The 20,378-nt window shown below is 37.8% G+C and overlaps 1 protein-coding gene across 5 annotated transcripts in view; it reads right to left on the bottom strand.

Moving 5' to 3' along the window:
- The window catches only part of kiaa1549 (KIAA1549 ortholog), a 145,228-nt gene that overhangs the window by 18,253 nt on the left and 106,597 nt on the right, over nt 1-20,378 (bottom strand). For 3 of the 5 annotated variants that reach the window (XM_062983074.1, XM_062983076.1, XM_008110547.2), the window contains exons 10-13: nt 17,581-17,762; nt 4,197-4,399; nt 2,942-3,066; nt 1,153-1,167 (exon numbers count right to left, since the gene is read on the bottom strand). In XM_062983074.1, coding sequence (XP_062839144.1) covers nt 1,153-1,167; nt 2,942-3,066; nt 4,197-4,399; nt 17,581-17,762 — 525 coding nt within the window. The remainder of the gene's footprint in view (nt 1-1,152; nt 1,168-2,941; nt 3,067-4,196; nt 4,400-17,580; nt 17,763-20,378) is intronic. The other 2 variants (XM_062983075.1, XM_062983077.1) reach the window with 1 other exon arrangement.

Raw genomic sequence — 20,378 nt, 5'->3', positions numbered from 1 at the left:
GGACACTTTCGTTTTGTTTTTGGTTTTTTGGTTTTTTTCTCTCTCTCTCTCCCTTTTTGATCCTTTTTTAATTGCAGTTTTCCTACTTTCTATACAATCAAATGTTCTCACTCTTTTGATGTTAATTTACTCTATCTTATGAGGTAAAACTTCAATAAAAATATATATTAAAAAAGGAAACATGTCATATAAGTGATCCGCATAAATAGTAGTGTTGCAGGGAAACACACACACAAAAAAAGAGAGAGAGAGAGAAAGAGAGAGAAAAAAAGAGGAGCTTGCTTGAGGCAATGCAGTTGGAGAACATAAGATGCATGGAACAGCCAGCTGCTTGAGGGCTAACTATATCTTGCACATTTAGGTATGTACACAATGGCACCCATAGCTTTTCTTATTTCACTTTCTCTCTCTCTCCCACACCTCCATCTCTCTTTCTTTTTTAATGAAAATAACACAGATCTGACATTCTTAAGGATGATGGAAGAAACCCTTTGAGAGGACAGATCTTGAACCAAAAAATAACAGGTGGGGAAAGAGCTGCAAGACCACAACATTTCCTGTTTCTACTACAAACTCCTCTCCTCCTATATAGCTTTGCTAGTAAACAGTGGGCCATTCTTATATGCTTTAAAGTGTGACATGCAGAAGGAAGGATACAACTCAGGGACACAGCTTTGCATGGAGAAAATCCCAGTTTCAGCCGCTGGCATCTCCAATTAAATTGTGGTTGGACAATGCACAATATGTATGGGGTCTTCTGGGGCTGTTTTTGTGGGGTTCACAGCCCTACATTTCAGAGGCTGTGGAGTGGTGGATACAGGATCCACAGTGTTAAAGTTTTCCTCTGGACCTACAAAGGTTGCCCACTTCTGAGTTAAGTAAAACACTGCAACAAACCCTAGAAAGCCACTACTAGAAAATACTTTCCAAACCAGTTTTGGACTGACGTAAAGTCTGTAATGTTGCCCTTTAGCAGCAGATGCACATCTGTCATGGCACATTTCTGACTGAGTACAATTTGGAGAGCATCCAAAATGCCACTTTAAATTTTAAGCTCTGGAAGATTACTCCACTGTACACATATTTACAATTAAGAATTATCCAGTGCTCAGAGTTACTGCAAGACAGTTTCACATTCTTTTAGAAACTTACCGACTCTGTTTACTCCTGGCAGCATCCAAAAAAGAAAAAGAAAAAAAAGATAGAGGCAGAAGTTATAAATTAAACAAACTGTGACAGAAGGGAAGCCAGATGCTGTTAGAAATAGCCCTTTTATGTGTGTATCAATTTGTAATTTTTAACAAGAGTCAGTTGATTCAAATGTTCCAAAAAACACATGGCATAGGGCTTTTGAGAGTGTGCCACCAATGCAAGATTAATGTGATGGACTGTGTACTCATAATAGATGTGTTGTCCTGATATACTATCCTCTCACACACAATGTTTTGAGCTGCTTTTAAACATAAGATCCCACATTTTCATTTTATATGAAAATATAACTTCCTTCTTTTTTTGCCCTTGGAAATATTAATCAAATTGGACTGACTAGAACTGAGCATCATATAGATATATTGATTTTATCCTCACAATTCTTACTTGCATATCAGATAAAATTTGTTAGTGCCCATTTAACAGTACCATTAGTAGATGTAACTTTTTTTATCATGTCAGAGACGATCGGAGTCACTTCTAATATGAGAGAATTGGCCAACTGCAAGAACATTGCCTAGGGGATGCCTGGATGTCTTACCATCCTGTGGGAGGCGTCCCTCATGTACCCACATGGGAAACTAGAGCTGACAGATGGGAGCTCACCCCATCTTGCGGATTTGAACTGTCAACCTCTCATCATCCTTAAGGTCAGCAGTTCAGCTGGCACAAGGGTTTAACCCACTGCACCACTGCGGCTCCCAGTAGTTTCAACTAAAAGCTACTAAGTTTTACATGAACCCAGTGCCTAATCTTCTGCTGGTTAGTCCTAACCAGAGTAGACCAATCAACTTTTAAATGTTGAACAAATATATAGGAAAAATCTCACTGATTGAATGGTCCTCTCTAGTTAAGATCTGTGCCAATGTGAGCCTATGTTGCAGCTCAATAAAATATATTTGAACCCAAAGCTTTCTATTAGCTGATATAGCATGTTATAATTATAACCATAACTAAGGGAAATTATGGAGGAAGCTAACACTTATTGCATGTTGGTCTATGAAAGCATTCCATGTTTCAAAAGAAAAAGCTTTTAAAGAATTCTTAACTGTGTGGAATGATGCCTGTACTCACAGGACTGGTATCCGGTTTCACTCAACTGCATTCAGCAAAATATGCCAGCTGAAAGTTACCACTGAGTTGCCCTGGAGGAACTAGAAAATTCCTAGGAAAGATACCTCTCTAGCTATTTCTAGGTGGTCCAAGATGACTTCATGGTAACGTTCAGTGGAAGTCATTCATTTCCTGTTTCATAGTATGTTCAGGAATATATTTACAGAAGATATGGGGTCATACTATAGTTTTTGAATTGCTTTTAAAATGTATATTTTATTGTTTTCCATTTTATTAATGGTTTTGTCCCATTTTAATGCTGAGTTTTTGCATGCTTTAACTGTATTGCATTTGTCCTGGTTTTGGGGAATAGCCAAGTTATAAAGAAAAAAGCAACAGCGACACACAGTTTTGTGTTAATTTTTAGCAAGGTAGCTATGTGTTTGTTTGTTGCAGCAAAAATATCAAATACTCACGAAGTACTTTGGAATAGGAGTTGTGAGATATGTTTGTGTGTTTACAAGGAATAGCAATGTATCGAAAGAATACACACAAAATGTATCTCAATCTGCACCACATTCCATTCCTAGCCCTTATTCTTCTATGATTCATCAGTAGACATTGTTATAAATGCTTCTGGAATTATGGAAACTATTATATAAAAAGCAGTACTACATACCAGCCTTGGTCACTCGGTGGGGTTTGACTTCATTGACAGCTGTCTGTGGCCTTGCAGTTTCTTCTCCCGTTTCTCGACCACTTGACTGTTCACTTGCAGTGGAGTCAGCATCAGAAGGGGAAACCCTATAAATAAAAAATACCCGAACTATTTTAAAATATATCATTATTAGCATCATGGGCATTGAATTTCACTCCTTTTCTTTGACGTAACATGAGGGGAACTGCACAGGATTCAGAGGGATCATCTCATGCAGTTGCTGACCAAACTTCAGCTTGTTTAATTCCAGAATATTGTGGCATATGGCTCCAGATCAAGTTCTAGGAAATTTACAGAAATGTACAGAAAAGCCAACCCGAATAAATACCAGCTAATTAAAACACACAATCTTTGCCCCTTTGAAGCAGGTCTTTTTCCTCTGCCTTCAATCACATTCAATATCATGATCCATAAAAAAAAATAAAAATCTCTATATAACTCATGTAAGCAGGTTACTGATGAAAAAAATTCAAAGGGTTAATTGCCACCAGATAAAAGTGACATTTAACTGTCCCTCTATCTGATCACCAGCAGTGAAGAAAAGCAAGACCCACCCAGTAGGAACTGGCATCAGAAATTCATTAAAGCTCTTTCTCACTTACCCAGAGTTTTAATAAGAAATGGTGACTCAGTAGTGCTCTAGCTCTGTGACTTTCTATTCCTTTGATTTGCACTTATAATTGATTTAATTATGCCAAGAATGGTGCTATGAAGAATGGCACTGAATTTAACTGCATCATGGGGGCTGTAGATATTGTGGAAAAAACAACTGGTCTTGGGAAACCTTAGAAAATGCAAAGCAATTTGGAGAAGGACATATACCATGAAATAATTGATTAATAGTAATCTTCTCTCAATTTACCCATTATCTTGTTTATCATGGGTGAGGACCACATCATTCTCCAAATGATGATGGACTGCAAATCCCAGCATGCGGCTTGAAGTTCGACAATATCTAAAAGATGTCTGTTTTCTACCCTGCCCAATACTACATCCTAAAGCATTCTCTAATACTTCTGAAACTGAAAAAAGAAATCACTGCAATTAAGAAACCCAGCAGATGAATTAAGAAAGAACCAGACACAAATCCCTGTGGATTAGTGCAAGCAGCAAATTCCTGAGCAAAGGCTACTCAAACTGAGAAAAAGCAAAATAATCCCCCCATAACTAATTAATTTTAATCTGTGCCAAGCAATTTCTCATCATCTGAACTGACCTCCCTCTGTGTCGGACATTCTTGGATGGCTTTGAAGAGATCTTGGTCTTGGGACTCGGCAGGTCACCGTTTTCAGATGGGGTGGTGTCCTTAATTGGTCCCGGCAGAGGAGTCGGCTCATGTATGATCAGGATGTCATCTTTGTTGTGTTGTCCTAAATGCTGCTTTGCAAAATCAAAGCCCTTCACACTGGGGGCTTGCAGCTACAGCGTTGGGGTTGAGAAAAAAAGGGGAAAGCAATCATGAGTTAACATGACACATATGCAAGCTAAAATGTGAATGATGAATCTGAAGTACTGCAGTAAGACACCGAACCTTAAAGTAGTGGGAAATGCATGAATGACTGCAAAGTGTAAAAGACTGATCATTGTTTCCATTGCTATGGATGCATCTAAACCTTGAAATAATTCAGTTTGATACCACTTTAACTGCCATGGCCCAATGCTATGGAATCTTGGGAGTTGTAGTTTGGTGAGGCACCAGAACTCTTTGGCAGATAAGGTAGCAACACTATTTGCAGAGAGGACCTTGTAAGATTCTATGTGCTATGAGTTCATAGCATTGAGCTATGGCAGTTAGGGATGCCAAACCACATCAATCCAACAGTGTAGATGTACCTTATTTGGTAAATGAGGTTGCTGAAATGTCTGAAGTTATATTCAATCTGGACTTTCGTCACACAGAATTGACCTTCTGTTTTGACTGCTGTTCAAAAGTATAAAATTACTCAAACAACATTGCTAATAAAATGAACCATAACTACAACTTCTAGATCAAGGGTCCCCAAGCTAAGGCCTGCAGGCCAGATGTGCCCCTCCAAGTTAATTTATCTGCCTCCCACCCTAAAACTTTAGACTTAGGGTCACCTTAAGCCTGTAATGATTTCAAGGCGCACAGCAACAATCCTAAGTAACTTGACTATCTCAAAGTCAAAAGCAGGCCCATACTTCTCATTGAAATACTGATCAGTTTATGTTGGTTAAAATTGTTCTTCATTTCAATTATTGTATTGTTCTTTCATAATTTATTTTTGTATTACAAATAAGCTATGTGCAATGTGTATTGGAATTCATTCATGTTTTTTTTCAAACTAAAGCCCCCCCCCAAACAATCTGAGGGACCATGAACTGGCCCTCTGCTTAAAAAATTTGAGGAACCCTGTTCTAGATTCTCAGTGGATGTGGAAAGCTGGGGATTCTGGGGATTACGGTTCTCCTAAGTAACCTTTTCAAGTCCTGCCAAGGATGCATTCCACAGTGAAATACGGAATGCATCTGGGTATGTTTGGAGGCATTATCAAAGGAAAAGTAAATGGAGCAGATACTCCTTAATGGAGCTGGGAACCCGTCTACTATGTAGATGTTTGACAACATATGATGGGTCACACAGCCCCCGGTCTGGAAGTATAGTGCAGCCAAGACTTTTTTGATTTGCAAGCTCTGTGGCTGGCATTCTGTTACAAATGCATAAGCTAGATTATTGTATTCATAACTGTTCCATATTCATGCGTATGATTATGGCACTATTGCCATGGTTGCAAATGCTACCAGCTCACTGAGGTTTCTTCTGTTGGCAATCAAGGTGCAGCAGGATGACATTTACAGCCTCTTGCCACTAGCAATCTGAAATGCAACCAACAAAAGCAGGACCCTATTATAATTCCTCATTGAACCAGATTGTGACAGGAGGGGGCTGGAAACCTCATCCTGTTGTACCCTAATTGCTAGTAGAACAGATTTCCATCACTTGGTGCATCTGCTGGCTATTAAGGTAAGTTTGGGGAGATGCTGCACCTTTATAACCACATCTGTGATGAAGGATCTCACCTTATACTGTCTGCAACCTCCCTTGGACTTCCCCATTTCCCCTTGAGTTTAGCCACCATCCCCACAGTAGCTGGAGTAATCCTCTTAGCAGTATTGTATTAGTATGAGCCGTTCCTCTTGTGATCCCAATCATTTGGGGGTTATTTGCTTTTGAGTAGGCAAGATCCATTAAATCAGTTTACGAAAGACCATGAAAATGACAAAAAAATTGCAGCACAATGGCCTTCATGTTTAGATTCCCCTTGAGGACATCAGTATATGAGACCATCATAATGACAACACGCTTTTCAAAATCTACAACCATGCTACTGTTCCTACCTACCTATGTTACACAGAAAGGTTAGGAGTCCTTTCATATTGTACAATTATAGCATAGCATGCTTTCCTTGTCATGGCTACACCCAATTTGTTTGTGGGGTTTGCAGTTTGATTATGGAAACGATCTGTTTGTTTGCAAATTTGGAAAAGCAAATCCCAGGTTTCCATAGGCTAGAAGCATGGAAGCTGAAGTCGAATCACAGTGGTATACTGGTATTGCAACAGGATCCTTACTGACATGAGTTTACCAGTGAGGAGGATTGATTTTGAAATATCTATTTGGAGTACTCCTAATTTGCTTGTAATATCTTTAGTCTGTAAAAATCAGGGAAACATTTGATCTTGAAGCAGAAGTTGCAGAACAGAGATTTCCAGAATCTTTCTTGCACATACATACAAAGAATGTATATATATTTTTTACTGCTCCTGCTAATAAAAAATAGCATACACTCTTAACTCAAACAACACTTAATGAATTCAGTTACAAGCATGGAACTGCTGCTACTGGCAATCTCAATCCTACTACATAAGAAGTTAGAATGGCTTGCATTGTCAAATCTGAACCAGCAGGTGGAGATAAAAAGCTTTAAGGGAAAGGTATTTCTGCCTACATGTCTGTGCATTGCATCATAGAAGATTAACATAATAACATGTTAATATTGATAGTTAATCATAAGCAGAACATACAACAAAATGTTTTCTTTCTGTAGTCTTTAACAGAAGATGTTACCAGCTAGCCATGTCCTCTTTTAGGAGAGGCCAGATCGTTGCCTTGGGTCTACGTGTGGCTCTCAAGATATTTTGGGGACCCTCAATTCTTTCAGACTTCTCTATCCACCTTATTTCTGCCCCTCCAAAAAGACAGATGAATTCCTGCTCCTGGAACCCACAAGAATGGCAATTTATCTTTTAGGCAGCTTGTACGTCCCACTGCACTATTTAAACTGGGAAAATGTATTTTTAGAAACCATTGGACTTCTTGCCACCTTTTTTGGTTCATTTCCCCCAGATAGCTTTCAAGCCTGCTACAGTTCACCATTACTGGTTTATGATACTGTAAAGGCAACAGAGATTGGTAACTGGCATTGTTGACCTACAAATCACATCAGTACTATCAATTAAGGCTATGGAGTCGGTACACCAAACCTTTGACTCCACTTCAAACTCATCTACTTTTCTACTGTCCAAAACTGATTTCTTCATAAATGGCAGGTGTATATTAATTAATAGTGACTACAGTAAAATGCTAGCATAAGGCATTTAATCCGCCACAAGAATAATCAGGCTATTTAGATTGATACAAGATATGTTTATGAAATATTAGATCGATCGATCTATCTATCTATCTATCTATCTATCTATCTATCTATCTATCTATCTATATTACACCATATATTACTACAATATTATAAGTTTGTATTTTGAACTCCACAACTTGGATACCACACCCTTACCAAACCAATGTTATTATGGGAAATTTTGTCTAAAAACATCTCGAAAGCCATCACTGTCCACTCTACCTTAGGAGAAACACCAAACCAATGCTCTCATCTTCTGTCACTGTCATCCCTCTTTTTTCTATTCTAGAAGATACTGAAATAGCACAATGTCGTTACTGGGCTACAATTGAGGGAAATGGTTTCTCCATCTCCTCCTCATGTATATGTTGAGATTTAGCCAAGCATTTTGATAGCTCACTTGTTTTGGCCACATGCCTATTGGAACAGGGAATTGAACTCACTATTAGAAAGAGTAATTAGCTCCAACTTTCTTTTTTTCCACACATATATGTCACTTTCAAAACATGCTTTCCCAATGTCTCACTCGGTTTAAAAAATCCGATTTCTAAAAACCTCTTTTCTTTGAGGAATGTTAAAACTAACACGGTCTAATTACACTATGTAACAAAATTTGAACTTTTCTGTTCCTTGTTTGAATGTGTTATTTCCTGGTTAATTGTGCAGTACTTACTTTGAAAGTAGTTGTTATACTCCAAAAACTTTGTTTCTGTTGCTGCCACAAACTACATTGAATTGATTGAGACTCTATGAGATATTCATTGCAAAACTATAGCAAAATGTTTCGCAAAATGTCCGCCAAAAACAAAGTTTTTGCAGTTTAATAAACTTTTCCCATGTTTTGGTGATAAAACCAATTAGGAAATGACATTTATAATCCAGGAACAAAAAAATGTGTTACATAGTGTTATTAGTGTGCTGGGCTATTAAGGAGATATGAATTCAAGTCCTCAGTCAGACTGCATTGACTGAGTGACCTTGAATGAATCACCATCCTGATGTCTAATATAATTCACAGGATTGCTCTGAAGATAAAGAGGAACCATCAGTGCTCTTTAGATGAAGGGTAAAGCAAAAAGAAAAACTGAGGAAAAGTACAATGATATTCTGTCCACAGTATGCTGACAACCTCTGAATTCCACCCCTGTTTTCAATCACATTGTTGTTTTCAAGGCTATTCAGATTTTCTGCCTACTTCTCAATTCCCATCAGACTCTGATCCAGATACGAGCTTCATCTTCTCTTCTTTATCTATTGGTTTGACTCTTCACAGGCAATTTATTCTGTACCACCTTCCTTGAATTCTGAATGGGCTGGTGTCACTTTATGAAGAATGAAAGCACTCGTAGGGATATCTTTTTTTAAAAAAAAACTTAGATGTCTCCAGAAATCATAGTAGCACAGGGATTCACTAATTTTGTCAACCTCAGCTTTCACAGGCAGGACTGGGTTTGATCAGCTTCTGTCCGTATATAGGCACATAGTTGCTAGAATCCAAACCAGTTGCCCAAGTGCACGATTATTCTGTATCATGCTAATACATTCATACCTTGAGCTGGGGTCGAATGCCAAGGACAGGTTGAATTTAATGGCTGCCTCATATAGTGGATGTTGGTGCATGAGGAACAGAGCCAGACACCCCAGTCATTCATACTTAGTTTCCTGGATTTTCATAGGGCTTTTTGCAGTAACAAGCCTGGTCTACACAGAGTAAGCTACCCTGCTGCCTACAAATGCCGGGGAGGGTTTTGTCTTTTTTCTCCACTGTGGAAAAAAGATAATACGGCATGTCCAGTTGATTTCTGGTACATTAAACTGAATGTGTTGGGTACTGTTAATAGCCTCTCATATTTTCCCTTTGGAAACAAAATGATTTAGGTAACAGAATGACTTGGACCATTCCTGAAGAAAGCAGAACCACATAATGAACCTTTTGCAAAAATTAAGTAGAGGAGCAAAGGGACTAAATCTTTCATGGACTGGATCATTTCAGGGTACAAGTGGGTTACTACAAGTTTGTTTCCCAATGAACAAAAAAACACCCACAAAATGACATGCCATTTAAGAAAAAAAATAAGCAGAGTATGAAAGTATTTTCCCCACACGAGAGACTGAACAATAAGTCTCACTTATCCAACATTCGCTTATCCAACATTCTGGATTATCCAACGCATTTTGTAGTCAATGTTTTCAATACATCGTGATTATTTGGGTGCTAAATTTGTAAATAGAGTAATTACTACGTAGCATTACTGCATATTGAACTACTTTTTCCTGTCAAATTCGTTGTGTAACATGATGCTTAATTTGTAAAATCATAACCTACTTTGATATTTAGTAGGCTTCTCCTTAATCTCTCCCCTTATTATCCAACATATTCGCTTATCCAACGTTCTGCTGGCCCATTTATGTTGGATAAGTGAGACTCTATTATACATGTTATTACACTCTGTTGTTTCTTCCTGCACTGGACCACAAATGCAGACGCCAGAGTGGAATGCAAATGTAAATACTGTTATATTCTCTGCATTTGCACACCATGTGTGAGTAGTGGCAAGGTATAGTGAATCCATACCATGATTCACATTCTGGAAGGAACAGTTGTAAGCTTTTACTCACCCAGTTTGATGTGTCATTGGGCATGACAAAGTATGACTGCATTTAGCTATGACTTCAACTTTAATGAAACTGGCTCATTTGAAGCTAAACATATTGTGTTAGTATCAACTCCAGGACCAGATGACATAGAAAACTGTAGTCAACTAGAAGCAGAAGTAAAAGCTTCTAAACTTTCCTTCTTAGTTACAAAAGAAGGGAAGGATATTGGCCAGAGGCAGCTAAAGCATGAGCCCTTTCACACTACATAATTATATTATGGGTTGAACATCCCTAATTCAAAAAACTAAAATGCTCCGAAATCCATGATGCCACAAGTAGAAAATTCCACACCTAACATTTGATGGGCCACAGTTAAAACACAGGCAGGGGAAAAAGACTCTTCCTGTGTCCTTTGAAACTTTGTTTCATGCACAAAGTTATAAAAAAAATTTTACCTTCATGTTATATATAAAACCTGGATATGAAACATGTGAAATATTGTGTTTAGACTTAAATTCCATCTCCAAGATATTTCAATACATTATCTCCCCTCCCTCCCCCCCCCCCCCCCAAAAAAAACCTCTCCAAAATCCAAAACACTTCTGGCTTGAAGCATTTTGGGCAAGAGATACTCAACTTGTGTTATAATTCCACTTTTGCTGTCATGGTTGTAACCTAACCAATGCAATCCGATGGTTTGCCGTTCATTTAAAAACTGGAACCCTCTGGCTGAGAACTATTAAGTACCCCATTCAGACTGTAGATCTTATGGATCCCATAGAATGCTGCCATGTCACTTAAAGCAGAAGCAGAGGGTTATAACTTTGTGACAGAGTCTCAAAGATGAGCAAAGTGTAACTCTTTGTGTCTACACCTTCCATCCCGTTGTTTAATTTCAAGTTAAACAGTTCTTTTCTGTCCTGCAGCAGACATGAAGGATAAATTTCTCTGTATATTTTTTGCCCCTGAACCATTTGAAGCTGGGAGCTTTTTTTTCAAAGCCAAAGATGACAACAATTCATGGTCTAAATTGTATCAGCTCCTCAGCAAACTCTTGTCAGTGAAAATATAAAGCCTAGAAGCTTGAAGGGATTTTTTCACTTTCTAAAAAATATATGGAGGGACATGAAATGCGCAGCTTTGCAAAGTGCGTCAATGCAAAGATGTTTTCCCATAGACTTCAAGTGATTCCCATTTCTGTCCTGAACTATGGGTTTAAATTATGTATACTTAAAGTCATTCTGCATACAATTACTGCATGATAACTTTTACTCTTTATCTGGAAGCATAGGTGTGTATGAGAGTGCATATATCTACCAGATTTCATATTTATGTATCTACATGCAGAATGTTGCTTTGTTTTATTTAAAGACACATAAAACAAATATGGAAACTGCCAAAGCACTATACTTAATGAGTAAGGGCCTATATTTGTTCCCAGGAATAATAATATTTCAGCTCTGGCAGGTAATCTCTAAGCAACTCTGGAGACTCTGTAAAAACGTCCTGGTAAATTATGACCTGGCAAAAATGCTAGTGTACACAATTCTGGAAAACTGGTGGCAGTGATGGTGAAAATGGGAAAACACTAAAAAGAGCTTTAAAGGAAGCTGGGGAAGATGCTTTGAAACTGGTTGCCAATAATAAGTAAAGTTTGTATAGAAATTAATGGGTCAGTGAAGTTTAATAACTGACTTTAAATCTCAGTTTGAGCTTCAAAGTATGGTAATACGGCCTGTTATTTTTCTTCTAGGCAAACAGGATGGTAATGGTTGGATAAATACAAAAAACTCTACTATTCCAGTGCTTTGTGCAGCTGTAAAAATATCTTTGCTAATAAATGCACCACAAGTTATTAATTCAGATATGAAAAATATCAAAGTACAATCCTATGTAGGGTTACTCAGAAGTAGTAACTGCTATATGTCCTATTGGCATTCTCTCAAGTAAGGGTATAGAGGGTTATGGCGTTAAATTATTTTATATGTAATTAAATAAATGTAACAGATGGCAGTTTAAAGGATTCCAAATCACATGGTATATTTATTGTTCAGTTACCATCACTGTTAGAAAGTTGACTAAATCCTTGAAAGTCAGTTTACAAAATCTGTTCCCACAATTGTAAGTACTAGAAAATTACTTAACAAACAATAGAATGTTTCCATCAAGTAACCTGAAGGGTATATCCAGAGCCACAGCTTGCTCAGTCCTGATTCAAAGATAAAACTGCATTTCAGCAAAACATATATATATAGTTATCAAACATGACTGCTTTGACATGATGCTTCTCTGATTATGAAAACAAGTCAGTCTTTGTGGAAAGTTAAGAAATTGAGGCTTTGTAGAAACGTGTATGCATACACAACTGTCATTTCAGAAGACACATCTAGTTAAGGAAAGGCATATGTACGGATAGAAAGTGGAAATGCTAGAACTCAGAGTATGTGAATACAAGAATGTGAGTATTGGATTTTTCTTTACCTAGGAAATAAAATAATAACAACAAAGCTTTATTTATATCCTGCTCTCTTTCCCCAAAAGGACTCGGAGTGGTTTACAACAATCATTATCCAATGTGACAACACAAATTACATCAAGAAGAGGTTCTCAAAATACTTAGTGACTCAGAGAACAGGTCATTCATATTTTAGGTGCCTTTTATATAACTTCTCTTTTTAAAAGGATGTTCTCTTGCAGATAGAGTGATCTATGATGAAATCACCTTAAGAGTTCAGAGCCAAGTAGCCTGTAGCAAAACTGCTGTTAGAAACTCAGAAGTAGTTTTTACGAGCAAAAACACACAGCTTTCCAATACCTCCATCCCCAAAGCTCAGTGCTCTCCTCTACACAAGACAGGAACACTTTCTTTCTCCAGTACCATCAACTTAGGTGGCCCTTCTGTCCTCTCAATCATCAAAATGTTCTTTCTCGTGGAAATGTTCTTTTTCTTGCTCTGTGTCTCACCTTAGCCACTCAAATATTTTTTCTCATTTCTTGCCTATGTTCTTTCTTTTCCTCTCCCTTCCACTTTTTCTGTTTCCTGGTGGTTTCTCTCTCTTTCTGCTCTGCTCTGCTCATGTAGCCTTCTACTCTTTTCACGTTTCTTTCTATCTCCTAACAAAAAAAATCAGGACATTCTGTTTTATTCCCTCTTCCATATTGACCAACATGATGCTTACCCATGGTGTCCATATGAAGCTGTCTAGAGGATCTACGGAAAAATTAATACACCAGGATGGGCTCTAACTTCCCCCTTCACTCATCTAAGAAATCTGTCACATATAGACTAAAAATGGTGTGGCAGCCAACAAAACTACTGGGGCTTCTGGGATATGAAGTCCAAAACAACTGGAGGACCGAATTTGGGGTCACTGTTCTAATATTAAGCCAAACAAAAACAGAAAACTAATGACTGGAAGTACTCCTTTATTTAATATCAATCAGGGATGGGAAATATGTTATTAAAAACCTTTCAAAACAAATGTTACTATAGTTCTTTCAAAAATAATTCAATTCAATCAGGAAGTCCACACTTTATTCTTTTTAAAAAGGGCTACATGTTGACCATATAATCCGAAGGGGGAACTTTTATAGGTTCAGTGAAGGACCAAATAAAATAACACACAACACTCTATAGCAAGAAAGTACAAAAAGTGTACAGTAAATTGAAAAAATGAACAATGCTGATTCAATGCTTTCTGGACCATTTAAAAATGAGAAATGTTCCTGAAGCATGAAAAACCTTTAGCAGCTAGTGAACTTTATAATAGCAAACTATTTCTGTGTGAGCCAAGTCTCATTGAGGCTGAGATAGACAAGTGCTTTTGGAATCAGACCAGAATGGACTGTAGAAATTTATGGAAACAAAAGAAGTGGGAGTGAATTTTGCTTCCTACATTTGAGTATGAAAACCAGATGGTGAAGTTTGTTCTTTGGGCCACAACCCTGTATATCCTCCAGGCAGTAAGACTAGTGGCGAAAGCATTTGGGGAACCGCATTTTTAAAAGTAACCTTTCAAAACTCTGAGAGTAACATACTCCTCTCCTCACAGGGAAGAAGCCTAAGTCCCTGCTTGAGACACTGATGACATATAGGAATTGTATATATAATGGCCTTTAAGCCAAGACTGGTGGAAGGAAGGCTTGGACTCTCCTAGCAGATCTCCAGATGCAGTTTGAAATAAATTGGCTCAGATCACTGGCTACCATTTTTCTTTGTTTTTAAACAATTGGAGCAACAAAAATCAATCCTCTCCTAGCATTCAGGTTTATTTTTGAGATAAAGACAGCTTGGGTTAATAAGAGTGGATTTTTGAAAAATTGAAAAATGTAGGCTTACAGTTCTATAATTCTGTTTGATGGACCTTGAGGTTCTAGTCAAAACAAAGCAACACAAGCAAACAACACAAAGTCAACCCTGCAAGTCTAAAGTCTTAATTTAAACTGTATTACTGCATATCCTTATATTATATTGATTTATATTGCATTACTGCATATCATTAATTCCTAAAGTTTATCTGGGAATTCCTCTTCACTATCTTACAAAATCCAAATGAAGTTTTTAATATTTGCAAAACATTCATGCTACTAATTAGGTATGACTGTGTAATTCCCTAGCTCTATTATATATGGGGCACATTTTAAAGTTATTTATTTCAAAGTAAATATCCTAATCCAAACCATTCCAGTTAGTATTTGCTTAATATAAATTGGAAGGAAGGAAGGAAGGAAGGAGGAAAGAAGGAAGAAAAAAATAAAATCTTAAAATCCTACTCTTTTTTTTCTAGCAGAAATTCTGCCTTTAATTATTGAGGCAGTTGGAATAAAGACGAGAACACAAGAGTCAACAGTTCAGAAGTTCAGCTAAGGTTATAGCTGTTGCTGACCTCGATTCCACTATTCAGTCTCAACAAAGAGAAGCAGGAGATGCCATTAAGTCTTTCTGGCAGCTTCATAGCCCCAAACACTTTCTCTCTTTCTCTTGTCTTTCCCATGATTAATTAAGGCCAGTGGAAGTATGACAATAAAGCAACACACTGGTACAGTTTGCCAGTCTCTTCAGATAACAGGGCTGTGATGTTATGACTAAGTGAAAGTAGCTCCTGATAACTAGGAAAAGCTGTTGTCAGGCCTTGAATCTATCTTCCTTTCCTTGTGGGATAAGTCATCTATGCCAAAGAGTAGATTGCCCAGAGCGTTAACTGAATGGCTATCATTTCTCCTGAGGCACTAGAGCCTTGAAACACCTTTTCACCACAAACCACATTCTGTCCAGATAATCCAGTAAACAGACGTATAAAAAGCGTGTGTGTGTGTGTGTGTGTGTGAAGCAAATTCAAAAAAGAGAATCAAAGTTTAAAAGGTTATTTCCAAGATAGTCAAGAGTCCAAAATCCTTTCAAATACAGTCTCCAGAGTCAATCCACAAATATATCCATAAATAAGATATCATGAATCCAAGGCAGGCAACCTATGCCACACATGAAGTAGAAGCAAGAACAAACTTAGAAGCTTGAATACATGAATTCCAAGAACATGAGAGCTGTTCACCTGAATCCAATGTTGCTCTCACAAAGGATTGTCCCAGCAGGAACCACTTTAAAAGGCCTCAATCCCTTCTATAACATAATTTCTCACACACTTGCCTTTCCTCTCCTTATCTCTAATTCTCTGGGGAAAGCGAGTTTGTCTTTGTTGCATGCTCTGTCCCTGCCATTCCAAGCACCTTGACCTAGACAAACATTTATCTTCCACCTTTCTCTCAGCCTGCACTTCTAGCGGGTTCTCATGATAACTGATATTACTTTCTCCAGTCTCATGGGAACTGCCAGGAGATTCCAAAACAACTCTTTCTAGACCACTTCTATCCTCCTCTGGTCCCTCTGAATCTATCCCAGTATCCCCTTCTTCATCTTCTGAGCATTCAGAATCTGACCAGGTTACAACTTTTCCCAGCATTTCTGCAGCATGTTGCAGTCATGTTCACAAGATATAGGTGATATCTGTGCTGTAGCCTTGCCATTGCATTACAGTCCTGCCAAGAGTACCTGTAATGCAACAGTCATACAAAACCTTCCAGGGCCACAGCCTAAACAATAATTTCATGTGTTGTTTCATTTTACTATGTAAAAACAAATCCTGCCAGCTTTATGTAGTTAATCATCATATTGGTGGAAACAGACAGTTATGACTAGCCAAATTGAAATCAATACCCTTATTTTAAAAAAATAAAGCTATCTGTAGAACACCCTTCAGTTTTTGTTTTCAAGATACATAACAAAAATCTTTGCTTATACCTTGACAATGCTGTCAGTGCTTATAATTTACACTGTTTCTGCTTATGACCAAGATAACCAAATGATAATAGTCAGAAATTATTACCAGGAAAAAGTTCAAAACTTGTAAGACAAATAGTTAAACATGTGTACAATTCATGTGAAATAACCTCTTTTCCAGATTTCTTTGGGCAAGCTTGTGGAAACCGAGTTTCTGTATACCTAGCTGCAAATCATTGCTTATGCTTTTCTTCTAGCACGTTTTATAAAGAAATAATCAATCTCTTGATCAGTAAAATGGTATTGATGTAAACAATTACACCAGAAAATTGAAATACAAAACATTGTTTTCCCTGCAAGTTCTAGAACTCAGATATTCTTGCATACAAATGGTTATAAACATTGTATATACAATGTGTTGTCGAAGGCTTTCATAGCTGGAATCACTGGGTTGCTGTGAGTTTTCTGGGCTGTATGGTCATGTTCCACACAGCCTAGAAAACTCACAGCAAACCATTGTATATGCAATTTACAGTACACACAAACTGGCAATTGAGCCTCAATATTTTTTTAAATCAGCAAAGAAGAGTGAAGCAAGTTATTAAAATGACTCCAGATTATTCTACTGATATTTACTCTTATTTTTGCTCAGAAAGGGGGTATTTTAAAGGTTGGGACCAAGGGCCACAAAAACAACCTTAGGGGCCTCATAAAACCTCAAGGTTTCATACTGACTGCCCCTGAGCTTCTGTACTTCTAATGAACTTCTAATGAAGTACACCTGTGATAACACCTACTGAAAAGACCTTCACTACACAAGACATATAGCATTATATTTTGGTGGGCTTTCACAAATAAAAAAAATCATTTTGCTACTCCATGGTCCTTTCTGGGAATGATGGAACTTGCAGTGTAAACACATATCCAAGGAACCAAGATGGCAAAGGTTGCACTAGAGCAGGCAGCCAGTAGGCTGTTAGGAATGGTGGGATTTGAACTCCAAACACCTGGAGGGCCAAAGTTTGCCCATGCCTTCACTAGAGAGTACAAGTTGTTCCCACTCCCATTACCTTCTGTCGTTGTTGAATGTTGCTCATGGTATCTGGCTGAAATTCCAGTTTGTCAGTACGGCAGAGCTTCCAGTATAAGATGATAATGATGAGCAGGACTACAGCGACGGGGACGGCAATGCCAACAATAATCCAAAGATTGTTCTGTGACTCTGGGGGAGATTCTTTGATTCTATCCACAGCTACAAAACAAAGTGGGAAACAACTGAAATTTTACCTGCATTGGCTGCAAATATAGGGCTATGTCCCAGTTAACAAAGTCAATGTGTTTTGGGGCATTACTTTAACAGAAATAGCATGGAAAGAACGGGGAACTATGGTAAATGAATTGCTGCAAAAAGACATGACACCTGAAAATGCTCTAATACAACACTGATTAATCAGAGAAAAGAGTTAGTGGCTGAGATGCTGAAAAATGCAGCATGAAAAATGCCATGAGGAAGTGAGAAAACTTTACAAGAAAGAATAACACCACGTTCAATAAATGTTAATGTACAGAGGATTAGAAGGATGGGATATGGCATGTACATAATTGCTGAATTATTAAGAAGCATTAAGAGATTTTTGACATAGCAACAGCTATTGCTAAAAGATCTTAGGTGGGATGAATCTAAAGTAAGTGTTGTAAACTGCACCTCGAATCATAGAATCATAGAGTTGGAAGAGACCTCGTGGGCCATCCAGTCCAACTCCATCAAGAAGCAGGAAAATTACACTCAAAGCACCCCCGACAGATGGCCATCCAGCCTCTGCTTAAAAACCTCCAAAGAAGGAACCTTTGTCCCAAATCAATGTGCCTTCTTGATGATCTCTAGTTTTTTCTAACTAAAATTCATTTCTATGTCAAATAATACAAACCAGCAAAATTAATTTTGTTCTGCAATCATTAATATATAACAATACTGTTAACTTCCAGAAATTTGAATACAATAAATATCATAACATATTAATAAATACACAGACCTAACAAGCTTAAAGGCTTACTCAGCTTCTTCAATATAGTTATTCTTACAAATGTAGGATTTGGTAGAGTTACAAACCATGCGAGACAAATCCTTAACAGTTTTATAAAATAAATATGTATTTATTAACTATAATCTTGCTCCATTAATACAAAAATCTTTTACTCTCTATAAGGAAAAATAAAGCCAGTTACACAAATTCCCCCAATCCTTATAATATCCACCAGCATTATCTGCCAGTGTTACAATCTTTCACTAGTACCACATTTGGCAGGTATTATGCTTGCTAGTTTCTTAAAAAGTTTCATATAAGATGTAAATTTAGGATTTCCTTTTAGGAGGGGAGTGCATATCAACACATCAAATGGACGATGGACATCTACATTCACGGAGGTTTCCCTATTTCTGCACAGTAGAAAATGAACACAGATAGGCTCTTCATTGGAAGCTATTATGAGTACTTCAATTGGCTATATGTAATTGCAGTAGAGGAAACGGCATAGTCCCAGATCCATGTTTTATTTGAATCTCTGTTATGTTAAGGGTTGTTGTGGCTGGGAAGCTATTGACACACTGCAAACAGTACATAATGTCTTGCGGTTGTTGGAAATGACACTGCTAGATTTTTAAATGTAGACCAGGGGCTTACTCATGTTACACAAATAAGGTAAAGGTTTTCCCCTGACATTAAGTCTAGTTGTGTTCGACTCTGGAGGTTGGTGCTCATCTCCATTTCTTAGCTGAAGAGCCAGCATTGTCCATAGACACCTCCTAGGTCATGTGGCTGGCATGATTGCATGGAGCACCGCTACCTTCCAGCTGGAGCGATACCTATTGATCTATTCACGTTTGCATGTTTTTGAATTGCTAGGTTGGCAGAAGCTGGAGCTGTGTATAACCAAATCTAACACTGCAAGGCTTAATAACTGTGAATCTTCTAACATAGAAGGATCTTGCTGTTTGAAGTTATTTTTAATTTGAGCACAGCTCTGCTCTATGTTGTTGTATATGTTTCCCTCATGTTCCTCCCCTAGTTCCAAGTTGTGATAGTCACTGAAATCACTAATTTATACTGACAGCTGATATATTATATAAGTGTACATAAAGGACAGAAAGTACTATCCTATTAATAATAGGCTTCCAAAGAAAATGTCATTTAAATGAAGGGATCGCATCTAAGAAATATGTTTCTAAGCTCTTGTTATCCCCAAGTACTTTTGCCTGAAGTTACAATGCCCTTTACAATTTCTTAATTTAAAGTAGTATTTTAAATCTGATTTCTGCTTACTCTTTTCCTGCACATATTTGTCATGCATTTCAATAGCATATCCTATTCTATGTATTCTGTTAACACCATCAGCCCCAGAACAGGCACAAATGAAGGTTGCCAGTTCAAATCCAGGGAGAGCTCGGATGAGCTCCCTCTGTCAGCTTCAGCTCCCCATGTGGGGACATGGGAGAAGCCTCCCACAAGGATGGTAAAACATCAAAACATCTGGGCGTCTCATGGGCAACGTCCTTGCAGACGGCCAATTCTCTCATACCAGAAGTGACTTGCAGTTTCTCAAGTTGCTCCTGACATGAAAAAAAAGTTTATACAATAAAGTCTCTGGCTGCACAGATCACGAAAAACCACAGATTGCTTTAAAAGAATGGGAATGACACAATATTTGACTGTCCTCTATGGTAAATAAGGCAGAATATGAAGAAGTGGAATTGTTTTCAAGTGGCAAGGATGTCAGACAAAGGCCTTTTATCACTCTATCTGTTTAATGGAACACATTATGAGAAAGCCGAAATAAACTTGGTGTACGGGCGAATGCAGGAGAAGAAGTA

The sequence above is a fragment of the Anolis carolinensis genome, chromosome 5 (assembly GCF_035594765.1).
Source record: "Anolis carolinensis isolate JA03-04 chromosome 5, rAnoCar3.1.pri, whole genome shotgun sequence".
Lineage (NCBI taxonomy): Eukaryota > Metazoa > Chordata > Lepidosauria > Squamata > Dactyloidae > Anolis > Anolis carolinensis.
This window is presented reverse-complemented; position numbering and strand designations above follow the sequence as displayed.